Source organism: Neoarius graeffei, chromosome 5, assembly GCF_027579695.1.
Source record: "Neoarius graeffei isolate fNeoGra1 chromosome 5, fNeoGra1.pri, whole genome shotgun sequence".
NCBI classification, from domain to species: Eukaryota; Metazoa; Chordata; class Actinopteri; order Siluriformes; family Ariidae; genus Neoarius; species Neoarius graeffei.
This window is the reverse complement of record NC_083573.1, coordinates 610001-624515: the sequence shown is the minus strand read 5'-3', so window position 1 is coordinate 624515 and position 14515 is coordinate 610001. Positions and strand designations below refer to the sequence as shown.

Genomic DNA, 14515 nt, shown 5'->3' with positions numbered 1-14515 from the left:
TGATGCGTGTTTAGCATGAACAGCATGAGTGTGTGTAGGTGAAAACATCTTTAGTTATATTTAAAGCAGATATGCAGAGCCTTTATTTTTAAATACATTTCTGAGTGGATAGTCTCTCCAGCCTTGACTCTTGTCTGCTGCATAAATGGGAATAAAAATATATATATTTTGAGAGTTAAAATCGACCGTAAAGTTGTGATTGGCGCCGCCCCGCTGAGCCAGCCAGCCCTGAGCGCGGGACGTCACAGCGGTAACCGGTTTTAAAGCCGAGGCCTTTTACAGCTAGAGACCACAGTCATATAAATAAACATTTACGGTGAAAGTAAGAAATCCCGTTACCGACTCGCTCAACTGAGACTGATTTGATGTCACTGATTGTGGGTTGACTCTCATTAAAACAGGATGGGTGCTATAACTTATGCAACATACATGTACATGCATGCATTTTCACTGATAAACCGTAAAAGGCTCATTAAATAATCAGATGAACTGAGACAATCACATTCTGAAGCAAATTAAATAATCTTATACCGCTAACTTAAACACACAATACAAGTTACATGGATTAATCTAAATGCAAGGAAACAACGTGGGTTTTTTTTTTTCTATCCGAATGAGAGTCGGCGCTTACCCGTCTGTGTTCTCGCTTCTGGAAGGCCGAGCTTGTGGCCGATTTGTTTTTGAAACAGTCCGACTTTCAGTTGTTCTTTCGGTTCTCCGTTCATTCGCTTCTTCCACGTAAGGGCGAGATGGCAGCGATATCCAGTTTAGAAATAAGAGCTGCTCCACTCATTCACTTTCCTTCATATTGTGTATTCCGCCATTACTGCTCGGCTCAGGCAATTACTAAAACCCGGGACGGAACGGGATGTCACCGGTTTTAGCAACAACTGCAGGGAGGTCACTGTCCGAGCGATATGTCCCGTCCCGGGTTTTAGCGACAACCCTCGGCTCACTCTCCAGGAGCACTGGTGCAACTGAACTCACTTTCCTTTTCAAAAAAAATAAAATATATACTTTTTCCTGTAGTTTTATTTTCCTTTAATTGTTGGTACTGCACCCTCTTTCTGTCCGGGCTTATAGCCAACGCTCCTCAACAGATCAGAGGTCTCGTACGAGTCTTCAGTAAAATGTGCAGAGCAGAGGAGAGACCACTTCATAGGCGCCCAATGTGCCCGTGAACTTCTTGCAAAACACATTCAAATCTTTGCAGTTTGAACATTCTCGGGCCGTGAATGCAACGTAAATCCACCTTCTGTCGTGTTGCTGTACCGGCCGGCAGCACGTCTACGTGGCATGGCGATAAATTAGCTCTAAATGGAGGATCGGCGTTGCAGTCAGCTCTGTGTTTTAGTATAGCGGAAATGGCGATGAGACCGATAGACTTCCTGCTGTGACGTTACGGACATCAAGGTCATTCACTCAGACCGCTACCTATATAAATCACTTTAATCATAAAAATTACTATATTAGATTTATTGTTAACGCTTAAAACTATTCCTGTGCCGTTCTTGAGGTCTCAAGGCGTTTATAAACGAAAGTCAGGCCATGACTCTGCGGATGCGCTTTAACATCAGTAAAGGCTGTTTCTCACTCACTCTCTCTCTCTCTCTCTCTCTCTCTCTCTGTGTGTGTGTGTGTGTGTGTGTGTGTGTGTGTGTGTGTAGATGTGAAAGAGGAGAAGGATGGTGTGAGAACAGAGGAGTCTCGGATGAACGGAGAGGATGGAGGAGTGGACAATGAGGAGAAGAAAAAACATGTGAAACAGAGATTCATGTTTAACATCGCTGATGGAGGATTCACAGGTGTGTGTGTGTGTGTGTGTGTGTGTGTGTGTGAGAATGACCACAGTGTTTGTGTATATATTTGTTAATGTGTGTGTGTGTGTGTAGAGCTCCACTCTCTGTGGCAGAATGAGGAGAGAGCTGCCACTGTCACGAAAAAGACGTATGATATTTGGCACCGTCGCCACGACTACTGGCTCCTGGCTGGAATCATACAGTATCCTCACACTGACCCGACTGAGGGGGAATAAAGTTCATTCAGCGCGCAGCTTTAGCTCACACGTTCACCATCAGCCTCCGTCTGTCCGACACCGTCACACCTCGGTTCCGTCCCAAACACTACATGAGTGTTCTAACTGCAACAGAACACGAGAACTCTCCCACGTTCATACCTGCAAACTAGTCACCTTTCAGCGAAATTCGCCGTTTTGATCCCAGAATAGGTCACTTGTGTGAATCGTGTAGATCCGAAGAGTTTTTTTTTTTGGGGGGGGGTGCGCGAGGCTATGTTGCTGAACATTTGGTTTGAATGTGCTACTACTTCAAAGTACTACTACTACTTTTCTCCTCACACCCACATTCAGACCATTTCCGCCTTCTTCATACTTCAAACGTCTCTGATTGGATGACATTCCAACGAGCCAATAGTCTTACAGAACGCTGGACAGTATCCGCGAATTGTAAGTGAATAGAGGCGGGGTTTTCTTGAATACGGGTGTGTATAGGAGGATGGCAGAGATCATCCAAACGCAATGCAGAACGGGACACTGAGTCTTGAAAACAGCTCACGGAATCATATTTTCTGATTTTTTCCGGAACTCTATATTACAGCTGGAGACGGAAAAACGTTTTTAGTATGCGGAGAAAGCTGTGTTACGATGAGTGCGATTTAAAGAGGCTTTAGGGTGGTTTTTTTGGTACCTGTGATTTGGTGGTCTGTGAGTCGCGTTTTTATGACGTAAGACGCAAGGGGCGGGGCTGTTATGTTTGAACCGAACGCGCGACACGGAAGATGTTTCTGTGGGCTGAAACAAAACAGAAAAAAATGTCAAATCAGTTTGAATAAAGTCATTTTTTGTTGAACATAAGGATCTATAAACGCGTGTTTTGGGTAAGAGAAATCATTTTTATGTGAAACTATTGGTGGGATTGTCAAAATTATAACGTAATGTGTTGATCTCGGTTGTATTCAGAGAACCAGTTAGGTGGGAGTGTGAGTGAGAGAGAGAGAGATTCTCTCTCTCTCACTCACACACACTCTCTCTCTCACTCACACACACTCTCACACCATGAAGGAGTGAAGCAGTGAAGGAAAGGAGGGCTGGATTTGGTGTGCTGCTGGTAACGGGGCAGAGGTGGTGAAGAAGGATAGCATGGCGTGAAAGAGGCACATGGCAGAGCAGCATAAACGTGCCCTTGAACGGCTTGTTCGGGCCAAAAGGTCTAAAAAATGATAAACTGGTCTGCTGAAGAAAGTTTCCAGTGTCACACTTCAAAAATTACTTTTTTAAATTCAAATTTTACTTTTTACTTTTTATACTTTTCCTTCCTTAATGGTAATGTAATGAGGTGTCAGATGCAAAACTGAAAATTGCAAAGCTAAAAATGAATAAATCTTGTTTTTGTTTTAAATGTTGTCTTTTCCCTTTATTTTCCTTGATCGCGCGCTGTTTAAGGGGGCCGGGGGGGGGGTTACCGGTAGTTTGTCACCTTTTTCAACCCTCATGAGTTTGCAGGTATGCACATTTACTGGAACAGTCCTCTCCGGTTCAAACGCAATAATCCATCTGCAGTTCAGGTTCTTTCGAGAACTCGGCCATTTTGTCTCTGTCCTAAATTGATTTTTTATCACAGTGCATATTTAAACCAGAGACGCTCTACTGCAGCTGTCACTACTCCGCCTGTGTGCGTGTTGACCTTTGACCCTGTGATGTCAGACATGGCTACGCTCGCTGGCAGGACGTCCAGAACGACCCGCGCTTCTCCATCCTCAATCAGCCCTTTAAAGGGGAGATGAGCCGAGGGAACTTCCTGGAGATCAAGAACAAATTCCTCGCTCGCAGGTTCAAGGTACACACACACACACACACACACACACACATCAATAACTCTTTTAAATACAGGCTATTTATGCACCTGTCTGTGTGTCTGCCTGTCTCTCCCTCCTGTGTGTGTGTGTGTAGTTGTTGGAGCAGGCGTTGGTGATTGAGGAACAGTTGCGCAGAGCTGCGTATCTGAACATGAGCGAGGACCCGTCTCACCCCTCCATGGCCCTGAACACACGCTTCAGTGAGGTGGAGTGTTTAGCGGAGTCTCACCAACACCTGAGCAAAGAGAGCATGATGGGAAATAAACCTGCTAACGCTGTACTGCACAAAGGTACACACACACACACACACACACACACACACACGGTGCCTTGCAAAAGTATTCATCCCCCTTTGTCTTTGTCCATTATAAGCTGGAATTAAAATGGATGTTTGGAGGGTTAAAACCATTCAGTTTACACAACATGCCGACCACTTTAAAGGTGCACTTTTTTTTTTTTTACTGCGACACAAACAATAAGATGAAAAAACAGAAATCTGAAGTGTGCACAGGTATTCACCCTTCAAAGTCAGTACTTTGTAGCGCCAGCTTTTGCTGGAATTCCAGCGGCAAGTCTCTTGGCGTATGTCTCTATTAGCTTAGCACATCTAGCCACTGGGATTTTTGCCCATTCCTCAAGGCAAAACTGCTCCAACTCCTTCAAGTTAGATGGGTTGTGTTGGCGTACAGCAATCTTCAAGTTATGCCACAGATTCTCAATTGGATTGAGGTCTGGGCTTTGACGAGACCGTTCCAAGATGTTTAAATGTTTCCCTTTAAACCACTCCAGTGTAGCTTTAGCAGTATGTTTAGGGTCATTGTCCTGCTGGAACATGAACCTTCATCCCAGTCTCAAACCTCTGGCTGACTCAAACAGGTTTTCCTCCAGAATTGCCCTGTATTTAGCGCCATCCATCTTTCCTTCAGTCCTGACCAGCTTTCCTGTCCCTGCAGATGAAAAACATCCCCACAGCATGATGCTGCCACCACCATGCTTCACTGTAGGAATGGTGTTCTCAGGGTGTTGGGTTTGTGCCACACATGGCGTTTCCCACGATGGCCAAAAAGATCAGTTTTAGTCTCATCTGACCAGAGAATCTTCTTCCATGTGTTTGGGGAGTCTGATACGTGCTGTTGGGCAAACTCCAAACGTGATTTCTTAAGCAGTGACTTTTTTTTTTTTTTTCTGGCCACTCTTCCATAAAGCCCCGCCCACTCTGTGGAGTGTACAGCTTAAAGTGGTCCTATGGACAGATACTCCCATCTCCACTGTGGATCTCTGCAGCTCCTTCAGTGTTATCTTTGGTGTCTTTGTTGCGTCTCTGATTAATGCCCTCCTTGCCCGGTCTGTGAGTTTTGGTGGGCGGGGCCTTCTCTTGTCAGGTTTGTAGTGGTGCCATATTCTTTCCATTTTGCTATAATGGATTTAATGGAGCTCTGTGGGATATTCAAAGTTTGGGATATTTTTTATAACCCAACCCTGATCTATACTTCTCCACAACTTTGTCTCTGACCTGTTTGGAGGCTCCTTGGTTTTCATGTTGCTTGCTGAGTAGTGTTGCAGAGTCAGGGTCCTTCCAGAACAGGTTGATTTATACAGACATCATGTGACGGATCATGTGACACTTTGATTGCACACAGCTGGATCTTAATCAACTAATGATGTGACTTATGAAGTGAATTGGTTGGAGCAGCTCTTATTTAGGGGTTTCATATGGAAGGGGGTGAATACTTATGCACACTCCAGATTTCTGTTTCTTCATTTTAATTATTGTTTGTGTCACAATAAAACGGCAGTGTGCCCCTTTAAAGCGGTCGGCGTGTTGTGTAAATCAGATGGCGCTCACCCTCCAAACATCCATTTTAATTCCAGCTTGTAATGCGACAAAACAGGACAAACACCAAGGGGGTGAATACTTCTGCAAAGCATTGTGTGTGTACTGTAACACACACACACAGTACACTGCACGACACACACATTAAGTACTCCCTGATCATGCGACCTCATCTCTTTCTCTTCACCTGTCTGTCTCTCAGTACTGAAACAGTTGGAGGAGTTGCTTAGCGACATGAAGGCTGATGTCACTCGTCTCCCAGCAACCATCGCGCGGATACCGCCGGTTGCCGTGCGACTGCAGATGTCAGAGCGCAGCATCCTGAGCCGCCTGGCCAGTCGGGGGTCAGAGGTCACCCAGACTCAGGCACCCCGCTGACCCCTGAGTGACCTTCCCTGCTTTTGGCTGTGTCCTAATCCAGATTAGCTCACACTGTTTGTGCTGGAGCAGGTGACACAGATACAATGCTACATTCACATTAGCAAGTGATAATGTGACCTTTGACCCCTTTAGATTAGGCTGTGTCCCAATCCGAATAAGATGAAAGGAGACAGAAAGAGGGAAAGACCTTTTGACCCCTGTTACGCTATATATCCGGCTGTGTTCCAATCCGAATTAGCCTCACTTAGTGTTGGACCGGTAATGCAGAGTGTGTTCACATCAGCAAGCGACAGAATGATGGAGAGCCCTGTTTCCGGCTGTGTCCCAATCCGAATTAGAAAGGGGATGAGAGGGAGACCAAGGTTACATGCAGATCCTGCACTGATCCCTCACTTCCTAAAGAAGACTCGGAGCTTACGAGGTCATCGACAGCAGACTAATCGAATTGAGGCTTTCATTTTTTCTATGCAAATGAGTGGAGGCGTGGCTAAAAAGCAGCTTTTGTAGTCTAGTCTGAGTGTAAAGTGTCTCCGTTTCGGGTAAAGAATGGCTAAAAAGGTAACAGTCGTGATGTTTCACCATCACTGTAAACTTCGCCTGTAAACTCACGCCTATTTGGGTGTCGTCCCGCAGAACAAAGTGCATGTTTATCATCCAAAGCTTTTGTTTCCTTTTTCTTTTATTTTTCACAAAAACAAGAGAGTGATTTCTTCTTTTTTCCTCGAGTCTTTGGTTTCCGGTGACGTTCGGTGCTCCGTTAATGAGGGCCCCGGTGTGGAAGGCTGGAGTGTGGAGACGGCGGCGCGAACACCGGACTCGGAGTCCCAGAAGGCAGTGCTCACGGGCGAGGTGACGAGCGGGAGGGCGTGGGCGTTGACGGCGGTGTGGGTGTGAAGGCTGTAGCTTTAGAATCCCTCTCAGCAGGTACACAGAGGCATTGTGGGTAAAGCAGGAAACTGTTAACGAAAGTGAAAACACACCAACGTGTCCCGAATTTCATTCTAAAATAAATCTTGGCTTTCCTCTCTAAAGGTCATGTGTTTATGAGAGAGATTCCTTTCTGTGGCTGCAGGAAAACCCACCGTGCTCATGAATATTCATCTTTATGTAAATGAGCTCCAGGTGATTGGTGTATCGTCTCCTGCGTCTCTGGGCTTCTGACCTCCGACTGAAACTCGCTCTCCGCACATCTCCGAGCAGACACTTACTCAGTCATATAAAACAGACGCTGACATGGAGTTCAACAGGAAACGATTTTCTCGGAATCTGATCTTCATTAGGAAGTCCTGGTTAAAGGTCTGTGCGAGTGACCGGAAGGTTATGAGTTCAAATCCCAGCATGCACCTCCACCCGAACAGGAAGTGTCCCAAATCACACTGCACCCACACCGAATTATGACTCGAAATAACAATTTTGACGAACCGGCTTTCACCATCATTCACCGCTTTGTAGTGGCTTCTGGCTGTGTCCCAAATCACCAGACGACACACACCCTGCAGTTCTGATCGTTCGTGCACCGGGACGGTGGTTTGGGATGCAGCCCATGGACTGGAACACGCACGCACTCACTCCGTCACTGTTTCTTCCACACGGCACGTGCACCATTACAGTCACGGGCTGCGTCCCAAATCTCATACTCCTATACTAACTAGAAGAACCCCAGAGTGTTCACTGGACAGTATGTAGGGTTCGGTTCCGCATCCACAGCGAACAGCTGCGTCCCAAATCAAATGCCCGTTCACTAACTGTTCATCACTCGCAGCAAAGTGCGTCTGCGTCACAAATCCCACGGGAGCGCAGTGCTGTCTGGGGTGCAGCCCTGAGAGAGGGCCAGCCGCCAGCCGAGTATTTAGTGTACGACTTATGCGGTTTGGGGTGCAGCCGTGCTCAGTCGTCATGGTAACAGGCAAAGCTTTGTTGTAACTGCTACATTTTTAGCTAGCTGCTCAGGTAGTGTACTACACGTTGTGTCCTATTTTTCCACACTAGTTAGTGCACTGGGAATCAGAACGTAAAGACTGGAACACACTCACTGATGATGTTGATGATGATGTTGTTATTATTGTTGTTGTTGTTGTTTATTCCTCACACTTTTTTTTTTCCCCAAGCTCACTGATTGATGTCACTCAGAAAGCTCCGCCCCTTTTGATGAGCTCACTTTGTAATTACTGTTGTTACCCCGTTATTGTTTCTACACATTAATATTGTTTTTTTTTTTGAGATCTGCAATAAAAATCATTAACAAGAACAATGTTGTGTGTGTGTGTGTGTGTAAAGAAGATTTTCTGATTCTCAGACGAAGCAGCAATTATGACAATTACAGGGTGGAGAAGCAAAATCATCCCGCGAGATAACTTATCTCTCACACACACACACACACACACACACACAGAGAGAGAGAGAGAGAGAGTTGGACAGACACAGTGGCAGTGAAGTGGGTGAGTGTTGCTTCAGTCTGTTTATTTAGTTGAGTATAAACTTTATTTCAGTGGCTATAGAAGTGAACACACACACACAGGAGAGAACATACAGCCGTTTAAATAAAGATGAGCGAGAGAGGAAGAGAGACAGATGAACGCTGCTTGCCTGTGAGATTTAACATTTTATAAATCTGACTGATTTGTCTGTAAATAAAAATGCTTATTTTTGTTTTGATGGTACAGTAAGTGTGGTTCAGTTAATCCTTTCTCAGGTGTGTGTGTGTGTGTGTGTGTGTGTGTGTTGGTCAGGAGGTGAGTGTGTATCGTGCACAGCTCCAGTACCGAATCAGACGAACTTTTAGTCCTGGATCTACACCACTGAGCCTGATGTGTGTTGGACTGTAACTATGACAACGAGCATAAATAACTGTTTTAGACAAAACGCATGTCTGAGTGTCATAATGGTGTGTGTGTGTGTGTGAGAGAGAGATGAAACCATGAGGTTCTGTGTATAAATACTAGAAAATGACAAATGAGCTGAAAGACAGAAATGACCTCAGTGGTGTTAAATATTGACCAGGAGGTGATGAGTGTGAGATTACACTCTATCCAGGATTTCTAACATCTGAGAAATGAGAGAACATTAGACAAACATGGAAATGTGACTTAAACGAGTGCTGGCTAGAAATCAGGAATTTCTACAGAAATTACTTGAAATTATCAAGATATTTGCATAAAATAACTGATATTAGAAAATCAGTCAGAAAGGAGAAAGTTCACTACAAAATAATGGTGTAAATGAGAACGTGGAAGCGGTGAGCCGGGTGTGAGAGAGTTATTCAGTCTCACTGTCTGCCTTCATTTCCACATATTTGCGTAAATGTGTGTGTGTGTGTGTTTTTTCTAAAGGGCACTACTGTTTCTGTGGAACTGGGATGTTCTTGTCCTTCCCTGTGTATTTTGGTGCATATTCAAATCGAAGTATTGCTCTGTTCACTCCACATTTGCAATTCTAACAGGCGTTACTGCGCTTTACTTCCTCGTTTGGTGACGCTGTGAATTGTGGGAAATGTAGTTTCCTTTGAGCAGGATGGACACTGACATTTTGTTTATATGATCTTGTAATCAGGGAAACCACGACATTGGAGCAATCAGCATGCTTACACAAGCACAAGGAGTGCAATCGTGTGTGTGTGTGCAGACTTTGTGACAGTAATAAGGAAGTGACTTGTGTGCTTTACTGGATTAGTGTATAAACTACACAGAATATATTGAGAAAGAGAGAGACAGGTGAAGGACAGACAGGTACAGAAAGAGAGAGAGAGAGAGAGGTGAAGGGCAGACAGAGAGAGAGAGAGAGAGAGGTGAAGGGCAGACAGAGAGAGAGAGAGAGAGAGAGAGAGAGGTGAAGGGCAGACAGAGAGAGAGAGAGAGAACAGGGTGATAAATGGGGACATCAGTATCAGAAGGGTGGTTTTTTTTTTGTTTTGTTTTGTTTTTTTGTCCAAAGTGTCTTTTCTGTCTCAAAGGTCACGGAGTCCATGGACTCTGCTCCTGCCTCGTTCATAATTTCACAAATCAGAGAGAGAGAGTAGAAGTGCAGGATGAAGTTACTGTCGTGACTGTTACGTGTGTCCAACCTCTACCACCCATCTCTCTCAGTGCACTCTCGCTTTCACTGTTCTCTGAAAAAAAAGAAAAAAGGAAGGAAGGAGTTTTGAGTGTGTGCGAGAGAGAGGGAGGAACAAACACGGCATATATAATCGAGAAGTTGAGCGACTGTTGATCATACACAAAGCGCTGAAAACAGTAAGTGCATTTACTTTTGCCTCATAAAACAGAGTGAGACAGATAGAAAGAGTCGAGAGAGAAAGACAGATAGATGCAGAGAGGTAAAGAATGTTAAAGAGGAAGACATCGTGCAGGTGGCTGTCAGTGTTCGATGTGTCGCTGAGAAATCAGATTGACGTTAAAAAAAGAGACAGACGGAGGGATGGAGAAAAAGAGGGGAAGCTGAGAGATGCATAGACGGGGAGAGACACAAACAGAGGAATAGAAAGAGTGATTCAGAGAGAGGACTGTCAACAGAGAAGTAAAGAAACAGACAGGTCGGGGAGAGCGGTGGAGACAGACAGGTCGGGGAGAGTGGTGGAGACAGACAGTTCAGGGAGAGCAGTGGAGACAGACAGGTCGGGGAGAGCGGTGGAGACGGACAGGTCGGGGAGAGCGGTGGAGACAGACAGGTCGGGGAGAGCGGTGGAGACAGACAGGTCGGGGAGAGTGGTGGAGACGGACAGGTCGGGGAGAGCGGTGGAGACAGACAGTTCGGGGAGAGCGGTGGAGACAGACAGGTCGGGGAGAGCGGTGGAGACAGACAGGTCGGGGAGAGCGGTGGAGACGGACAGGTCGGGGAGAGCGGTGGAGACGGACAGGTCGGGGAGAGCGGTGGAGACAGACAGTTCGGGGAGAGCGGTGGAGACAGACAGGTCGGGGAGAGCGGTGGAGACAGACAGTTCGGGGAGAGCGGTGGAGACAGACAGGTCGGGGAGAGCGGTGGAGACAGACAGTTCGGGGAGAGCGGTGGAGACAGACAGTTCGGGGAGAGCGGTGGAGACAGACAGTTCGGGGAGAGCGGTGGAGACAGTTCGGGGAGAGCGGTGGAGACAGACAGTTCGGGGAGAGCGGTGGAGACAGACAGTTAGGGGAGAGCGATGGAGACAGACAGTTAGGGGAGAGCGGTGGAGACAGACAGTTCGGGGAGAGCGGTGGAGACAGACAGTTCAGGGAGAGCGGTGGAGACAGACAGGTCGGGGAGAGCGGTGGAGACGGACAGTTCGGGGAGAGCGGTGGAGATGGACAGGTCGGGGAGAGCGGTGGAGACGGACAGGTCGGGGAGAGCGGTGGAGACGGACAGGTCGGGGAGAGCGGTGGAGACGGACAGGTCGGGGAGAGCGGTGGAGACAGACAGGTCGGGGAGAGCGGTGGAGACGGACAGGTCGGGGAGAGCGGTGGAGACGGACAGGTCGGGGAGAGCGGTGGAGACGGACAGGTCGGGGAGAGCGGTGGAGACGGACAGGTCGGGGAGAGCGGTGGAGACGGACAGGTCGGGGAGAGCGGTGGAGACGGACAGGTCGGGGAGAGCGGTGGAGACGGACAGGTCGGGGAGAGCGGTGGAGACGGACAGGTCTTGGAGAGCGGTGGAGACAGACAGGTCGGGGAGAGCGGTGGAGACAGACAGGTCGGGGAGAGCGGTGGAGACAGACAGTTAGGGGAGAGCGGTGGAGACAGACAGTTAGGGGAGAGCGGTGGAGACAGACAGGTCTTGGAGAGCGGTGGAGACAGACAGGTCGGGGAGAGCGGTGGAGACAGACAGGTCGGGGAGAGCGGTGGAGACAGACAGGTCGGGGAGAGCGGTGGAGACAGACAGGTCGGGGAGAGCGGTGGAGACGGACAGCAGGTAGGCAGATGGATGAAATAGTAGACGAATGGAGGGATAGAAAGGCAGATGGGGTCGACAGAAGATGGAGGAACTAAACAGATGGATGGAAGTGCAGACAGAGTGATAGACAGACTGTCAGAGGTGTAGGCAGACGATGGAGGGATGGACAGATGGAGAATAAGAGTGACTGGAAGTGCAATACTCTTAGCGTGTTAGCGCCTGCACAGTTTCTCTATGGAAATGTAATTGTTTATGTTGCTATAGTAACAGTCTGTTTAGGAGTTTATGGAAATAACTGTTTGTTCTGTTCTAGCTTTTTCAGGCTGACAGACGAAGATGGTTCGGTGAGTGTAGAGAGACAGACGGAGAGGTCGTCTTTCTCTCTGTCTGTTTTCACTTTGGTGTTTCTCGTCCCAGAGCTGTGCCTTTTTTTCTGTTTCTTTTCTTGGGTTTTGTTTTTTTTTCTTTATCTAATTTATTATAATTTTTTACAATTTTATATTTAATTTCTCTCGTCTTCCTGATTTTATTTACTACAAATAGTGTGTGTGTGTGTGTGTGTGTGTGTGTGTGTGTGTGTGTAGTGACTGAGTGATTTCTTTGTGTGAATGATGTTACATGTAGAAACACATAGATGGAGCTTTTATATGGAATTGTTTTTCTTAGTAGCTGTAAAGAGTTCAGCTCTCAGAACGAGGAGTAAAAGAGACGCTCCGCTCTCGCCTGTGTGATTACGCCCCTCCGCTCTCGCCTGTGTGATTACGCCCCTCCGCTCTCGCCTGTGTGATTACGCCCCTCCGCTCTCGCCTGTGTGATTACGCCCCTCCGCTCTCGCCTGTGTGATTACGCCCCTCCGCTCTCGCCTGTGTGATTACGCCCCTCCGCACTCGCCTGTGTGATTACGCCCCTCCGCTCTCGCCTGTGTGATTACGCCCCTCCGCTCTCGCCTGTGTGATTACGCCCCTCCGCTCTCGCCTGTGTGATTACGCCCCTCCGCTCTCGCCTGTGTGATTACGCCCCTCCGCTCTCGCCTGTGTGATTACGCCCCTCCGCTCTCGCCTGTGTGATTACGCCCCTCCGCTCTCGCCTGTGTGATTACGCCCCTCCGCTCTCGCCTGTGTGATTACGCCCCTCCGCTCTCGCCTGTGTGATTACGCCCCTCCGCTCTCGCCTGTGTGATTACGCCCCTCCGCTCTCGCCTGTGTGATTACGCCCCTCCGCTCTCGCCTGTGTGATTACGCCCCTCCGCTCTCGCCTGTGTGATTACGCCCCTCCGCTCTCGCCTGTGTGATTACGCCCCTCCGCACTCGCCTGTGTGATTACGCCCCTCCGCTCTCGCCTGTGTGATTACGCCCCTCCGCTCTCGCCTGTGTGATTACGCCCCTCCGCTCTCGCCTGTGTGATTACGCCCCTCCGCTCTCGCCTGTGTGATTACGCCCCTCCGCTCTCGCCTGTGTGATTACGCCCCTCCGCTCTCGCCTGTGTGATTACGCCCCTCCGCTCTCGCCTGTGTGATTACGCCCCTCCGCTCTCGCCTGTGTGATTACGCCCCTCCGCTCTCGCCTGTGTGATTACGCCCCTCCGCTCTCGCCTGTGTGATTACGCCCCTCCGCTCTCGCCTGTGTGATTACGCCCCTCCGCTCTCGCCTGTGTGATTACGCCCCTCCGCTCTCGCCTGTGTGATTACGCCCCTCCGCTCTCGCCTGTGTGATTACGCCCCTCCGCTCTCGCCTGTGTGATTACGCCCCTCCGCTCTCGCCTGTGTGATTACGCCCCTCCGCTCTCGCCTGTGTGATTACGCCCCTCCGCTCTCGCCTGTGTGATTACGCCCCTCCGCTCTCGCCTGTGTGATTACGCCCCTCCGCTCTCGCCTGTGTGATTACGCCCCTCCGCTCTCGCCTGTGTGATTACGCCCCTCCGCTCTCGCCTGTGTGATTACGCCCCTCCGCTCTCGCCTGTGTGATTACGCCCCTCCGCTCTCGCCTGTGTGATTACGCCCCTCCGCTCTCGCCTGTGTGATTACGCCCCTCCGCTCTCGCCTGTGTGATTACGCCCCTCCGCTCTCGCCTGTGTGATTACGCCCCTCCGCTCTCGCCTGTGTGATTACGCCCCTCCGCTCTCGCCTGTGTGATTACGCCCCTCCGCTCTCGCCTGTGTGATTACGCCCCTCCGCTCTCGCCTGTGTGATTACGCCCCTCCGCTCTCGCCTGTGTGATTACGCCCCTCCGCTCTCGCCTGTGTGATTACGCCCCTCCGCTCTCGCCTGTGTGATTACGCCCCTCCGCTCTCGCCTGTGTGATTACGCCCCTCCGCTCTCGCCTGTGTGATTACGCCCCTCCGCTCTCGCCTGTGTGATTACGCCCCTCCGCTCTCGCCTGTGTGATTACGCCCCTCCGCTCTCGCCTGTGTGATTACGCCCCTCCGCTCTCGCCTGTGTGATTACGCCCCTCCGCTCTCGCCTGTGTGATTACGCCCCTCCGCACTCGCCTGTGTGATTACGCCCCTCCGCTCTCGCCAGTGTGATTACGCCCCTCCGCTCTCGCCTGTGTGATTACGCCCCTCCGCTCT

At 49.1% G+C, this 14515-nt stretch overlaps 2 protein-coding genes across 5 annotated transcripts in view; both read left to right on the top strand.

Moving 5' to 3' along the window:
* The window catches only part of chd4b (chromodomain helicase DNA binding protein 4b), a 43651-nt gene extending 35312 nt beyond the window's left edge, over positions 1 to 8339 (top strand). For all 4 annotated transcript variants that reach the window (XM_060920910.1, XM_060920909.1, XM_060920907.1 and 1 more), the window contains exons 36-40: positions 1668 to 1805; positions 1893 to 2001; positions 3722 to 3854; positions 3968 to 4163; positions 5910 to 8339. In XM_060920910.1, the coding sequence (XP_060776893.1) occupies positions 1668 to 1805; positions 1893 to 2001; positions 3722 to 3854; positions 3968 to 4163; positions 5910 to 6085 (752 nt within the window). In that variant the 3' untranslated portion in view covers positions 6086 to 8339. The remainder of the gene's footprint in view (positions 1 to 1667; positions 1806 to 1892; positions 2002 to 3721; positions 3855 to 3967; positions 4164 to 5909) is intronic.
* Positions 8340 to 10034: 1695 nt separating this feature from the next.
* Positions 10035 to 14515, top strand: part of ptpn6 (protein tyrosine phosphatase non-receptor type 6) — a 43545-nt gene continuing 39064 nt past the window's right edge. Inside the window, exons 1-2 of the mRNA XM_060920911.1 lie at positions 10035 to 10317; positions 12261 to 12291. Coding sequence (XP_060776894.1) covers positions 12284 to 12291 — 8 coding nt within the window. The 5' untranslated portion in view covers positions 10035 to 10317; positions 12261 to 12283. The remainder of the gene's footprint in view (positions 10318 to 12260; positions 12292 to 14515) is intronic.